Source organism: Micropterus salmoides, unplaced genomic scaffold, assembly GCF_014851395.1.
Source record: "Micropterus salmoides isolate LMB-PRFRI ecotype aquatic unplaced genomic scaffold, ASM1485139v1 Ms_hic_scaffold_7, whole genome shotgun sequence".
In the NCBI taxonomy this organism is placed as follows: Eukaryota; Metazoa; Chordata; class Actinopteri; order Centrarchiformes; family Centrarchidae; genus Micropterus; species Micropterus salmoides.
Window position 1 is genome coordinate 30863574 of NW_024044459.1, and position 4772 is coordinate 30868345.

The window sequence follows — 4772 nt, forward strand, 5'->3', positions numbered from 1 at the left end:
GCACCGATAGAAAGCAGTTAATGAACTGAAATGTGATTGGATTGCAGCGCTGAAAGGGTTAAAGGTCTACAGGAAGTTTATCCCGGGCGTGTATAAAGACGCTTCCTGTGCTCTTCTCAAGAGAAACATATTTTGAAACATTCATGGCTTGACCATACATTAAGATACGAGAAGCAAATAACTCAGCAGCCCAAGATGAACTACGTACCAGGGACGGCTAGCCTCATTGACGACATCGACAGTAAGTTGGAGAAGAGGATCCACTCCCTCGGAGATGCATAGATAGAGACGGGTTTTGTGGAAAATTGTTTCAAGATGTGGCATCGTGTCTGACAAATTGAATCACTTGTTACCGTTTGATATTGTAACTAAACATTTTTGTGTTGGTTGTATCCTGCAGAGAAGCACCTGGTGCTGCTCCGTGATGGCAGAACACTGATCGGTTATCTCAGAAGCATTGATCAGTTTGGTATTAACTCATTTATTTATCTTCCACTTGTTGTTAGCCTACTCCGTTTATTGTGCAAAGCATTCCCAGCTAATTCCATAAAGCCTCAGCTCAAATGTTAAGATTCCCACCATCTGAAGTTTCTATTTTGTGTTTTTCAATGCACTTTATTTCTCTAACCTGTTTCTCTTGTTTCCCCCAGCCAATTTAGTTTTTCACCAGACAGTTGAGCGCATCCATGTGGGAAAAAAATTTGGTGACATCCCCAGAGGAATATTCATTGTGAGAGGAGAGAATGTGGTGCTGCTCGGAGAGATAGTAAGTGGGAATGTCCTCCTCTTATATATGTGTGTGTGTGTGTGTTGGACTGTATAAATGGCTGAAATTATACAAACTGGTGTTCAATAACAGTAGATACTAAAATTAATTTGACCAAAGTCAGAATTGTTATTCAGACATTAACATAACCAGCCAGGTTGTCGAAACAGGTGGCTACAATGCTTATGCACTCTGCTTATAGTTATACAGCTAACTTTTATTAATTTTTAATAGCGATAAATCACGAGTTACAAACTAAGTAAATGACATCAGTTCTGCTACTCTCTGGTCAGTCTTTGTTTTTTTGTTGGTAAATAAGGCTCTTTATTATAACGGCGCTTGTTGTGTAAACAAGGATGCACACTAAGCCAGGTTGGTACATGGATGGTGAGATGTGTCTTATGCAGCTTCCAGATGACTGAAGGCTGGCTGGATCTCACAGGAGCTATAGACTTAGAAACTGTATTAATCCATCTGCCATCTTGATGCACTGTAAAAATGCTGTAAGATAAAAAAAGTCTGACTCTTATTCACAACATTAAAGAGTTACAGTAACGGAAACACCATCCAAGACTTCAGGCTCCAGACTTAGACTTGGTTAGTATATTGGTCTACAAAAGATGATGGCAAACTTCAATCAGTGTTCCCCAAAGCCCAAGAAGACATACTCAAGTGTCTTGATTTGTCCACAGACCAGATTTTCAGTTTACTGTCCGAGTAAGGTAACCAGGAAAAATAGATTTGTTTTCTTAAAGTGCTCAAATCGATAATCAAAATAGTTGGCAATTTTATAGTTGACAACTAATCTATTAATTGTTGCTGCTGTAGCACATAGTGCAATCATGACCCATGAAACCCAAACGCCATCTCTCTCATAAATATGCATCATGCATTCAGTCACAAAGCAGCATTTTGACAGGTGTTTAAGGTATTTCATGTAATCTACAAAGAATAGATGCATAGGCGTTAAGTGCGTCGTATCACATGATGATGTAACGCCACTTTCATTTATAACAACAAACACAAAGTATCAATACACCTCCAAGCTTAGTACTCCGGGAGATTTTAACATGTTTTGTGGTAGTAGAGGTTTGCGGTAGCCTGATAATTACACTGAGTTGCCATTTGAGTTTAACTTCATTATAAATGTACTACTCTTTAATTTACTGCTATTGTAATTGCAACTGTAGGTGGATTTGCAATCTGCACACAGGCTAGGTTTGTGGTTTAGTAGGATCTGGTGCCCTTTCAGACATATTCGTTGCAATACTAGATTGATAGAGAGGTGTGTGTGTGTGTGTGTGTGTGTGTGTGTGTGTGTGTGTGTGTGGCCACTGACAGATGAAATGTTGTGCCTTTCTCTGTAGGATGTGGATAAGCCCTGCGACACACTTCTGCAGCAGGTCTCCATTGAAGAGATTCTGGAGGAACAACGGTTGCAGCAACAAGCCAAACAGGAGACGGAGAAAGTAAAAATGCAGGTCCTAAAGGACCGTGGACTTTCCGTCCCCAAAGCTGATAACTTGGACGAATACTAACGCTGACTTGATTCCAAGAGCCTCTTTCTCAGTTTGAATCGGACTAGGATATTTTAAGTTGAATTTGAGAGCATGTGGGGTTGTTTATGGGTACAAGCCTGCATCATGCAGATGCTGAGCCTATATACTGTAGTGTACTGTATGAATTTAATTTGAATTATTTGGAGAGGGGGGGGATGTGATAGCTGCTCTGTTTTGCAGATCATGACAACAGCAAAATGGGGAATATATATCTCTCTCTATTGGCAATTTAGCAATTACTTTACAGCAGCACTTTGTATTCTGTCACTGATGCGGGGAGTCTTTTTATTTGGAGATATGCGGTCCTGCTATTGACAAAAAAAACTAGTTGCTATGCTCCATTAAAAGTTTAGTTTTTCATTAAGGAAGGTGTGCTTGTTTCATCGCGCGCACACACATCAGACCTTATTGCCCATTCTGTTTTACTTGCTCTGCTGTGCTAGATGCATTATAAGGGCATTAAAGGGTAATTTCAGTGTTATTAAACCTGGAGGAAGATGCGGATGGAAAAATGAGTCAGACTTGGAGAGAGGAGTTCGTCCTGTAGTTGCATAGAGGGACTGCTAGCTAGATTTTTACTTACTGAATTTTTCGCTGATTTCGACAATGTAGAGGAGTTATTTGAATTTGATGGCTGTCTGTATTTGAGAGAGAGGATAAGGATTAAGATATCTAAGAAACGCCAGCATCTCAATCGGCAAACCATGTAGCACGCTGCAATGTGACATCAAAAATTCTGTTGGACTGAAAATCAAGCATTTTTACAGTAGGCCTATGGAGTTATGTCAGTCAGCTGATTACTCTAAATTGCAACCTATTTCCAACTACTTACGGTTCTTCTTTGAGTGGCCCCAAAGGTAAAAAAAATGTAAGACTTTTATTTTGGACATTAACTACACTGATGCAGTAAAAAAGCCTAATTAGGCCTATTAGTTTGTGGCCTAGTTATTTGTCCTGAACTCAAATCTAACATTTATTGTCAGAAATGATGGAACAATGTGTTTAAACTACCTCAAGTATCAAAGAAGACATTTCATGGTACAAATTGTCATTTGGAAAATCTCTAAATTGATCTTACACACTATATTATTGATACGTAAAAATACTTTATTTTCAGTCTGTATATGTAGTGAGTTATCCTGAACTAAAAGGGGTTAAGGAACTAGGCTGTTTTTCCAGCAACCCAAAAGCAAAGAAAAAAGATTTTTTACCCTTTAGGTAAGACTGCAGAAACGCCTGTTTTTGGAAAGTGAGAAAAATGACAGTAGATAACTCTGCCTGTCAGCTCCCTTTATTTACCATAAAGGTGACAATAGGCACTCAAAATTTACGCGCAGATGATTTGACCACGCACGGCTCAATTGAACAGTTATCAACATATCCTACCACTTGAATTAGCCTTTCATCGAGATGTATGATGATTTCACTGTGAACACTGTACTACTGTCTGCATGAGAAAAACGTTTCTAGGAAGATGTCAAGCTGTGTAGTTAAAGTATGCATTCCGGGCAAACTTCAAAATAAAACTCCTTAACGCCACAAAATTCAAAGTAGGAGTTTCATGGGCCCAAATGATTCAGGGGGCACAAGTCGAGCATGCTTGGGATTGGCTGCTAGATGCTTGGGACTGTTATCAGCTATGCCACTGACTAGTCACTGGGGCTTAAAATGGGGGAATCATTTTTGTCTCAACAGTAGGCCTCCTCCCATACAAATGTAGCTACCATAGCTACATTTAACTGTTGAAGGGAGGGGTGTGGTTATTCATAACAATGTGCATAAAGTAATACCTACTTTGCATCATGTAGGCTGCATGATGTTACAGGTTGCGTATAGGCTATGGGCACTCGTTGGGATCTAACCTTCGTAAGTTTCACAAACATAGAAGAGGGAAACGTACTAACCTGAATATGGCCCAGAACAAACGTTGTAGAAATAAAAACTTCAATCCATACGGACCCATTTAGTTTGCAATTACTGATTATGATATCCCCTGTAAATCTCAAAAAGTTAGGTGTCTACACCTGTGCTTCCACGTCTTCTGTGAAAAAGGCCAATCATTATTTTATTATGCAGAAATTCTACCACCAGAGGGCGACTTTAGGCTATCTTTCCCCAACTTTGCCGCTGTCATAAAGTTGAGTTATTGAAAGTCAGGCCCATCCTCAGAGGCGGTCTTATCAGGTAACAAGTGGAAACACGTATGTAAAGTCCATATACAACTTCAGTGAGTGGGCACAAAAATAATTGTAATGTACGCTTGTGTGTCAGCATTTTGTTCGGGCTATAATGCACCTAGGGGCAGAAATAATCAGTAGAGCTGGTGATGTGATCTTATTTTGCTGACAAATTAGCTTAACTTCTGTTGGAGTTGTTTCTGCCCCTGGCTTGACGCAGCTGTGCCAGAGAGGCCCAGCCCATTTTGATTACGCACTAACAGCGGAGGG

At 39.9% G+C, this 4772-nt stretch overlaps 1 protein-coding gene across 1 annotated transcript; it reads left to right on the forward strand.

Moving 5' to 3' along the window:
* The first annotated feature begins 71 nt into the window (after positions 1-71).
* Positions 72-3257, forward strand: lsm1 (LSM1, U6 small nuclear RNA associated). The gene is made up of 4 exons (XM_038703146.1): positions 72-241; positions 401-469; positions 651-766; positions 2134-3257. Exons 1-4 carry the CDS (start codon positions 196-198, stop codon positions 2302-2304), a joined length of 402 nt encoding a protein of 133 aa, XP_038559074.1. The 5' UTR covers positions 72-195; the 3' UTR covers positions 2305-3257.
* Positions 3258-4772: the final 1515 nt, after the last annotated feature.

Excerpts from the sequence above, each read along its gene's own strand:
- lsm1 (XM_038703146.1), top strand. The coding sequence starts at position 196 with ATGAACTACGTACCAGGGACGGCTAGCCTCATTGACGACATCGACA. Across the intron at positions 242-400 it reads CCTCATTGACGACATCGACA|AGAAGCACCTGGTGCTGCTC; the intron begins GTAAGTTGGAGA and ends TGTATCCTGCAG. Across the intron at positions 470-650 it reads CAGAAGCATTGATCAGTTTG|CCAATTTAGTTTTTCACCAG; the intron begins GTATTAACTCAT and ends TGTTTCCCCCAG.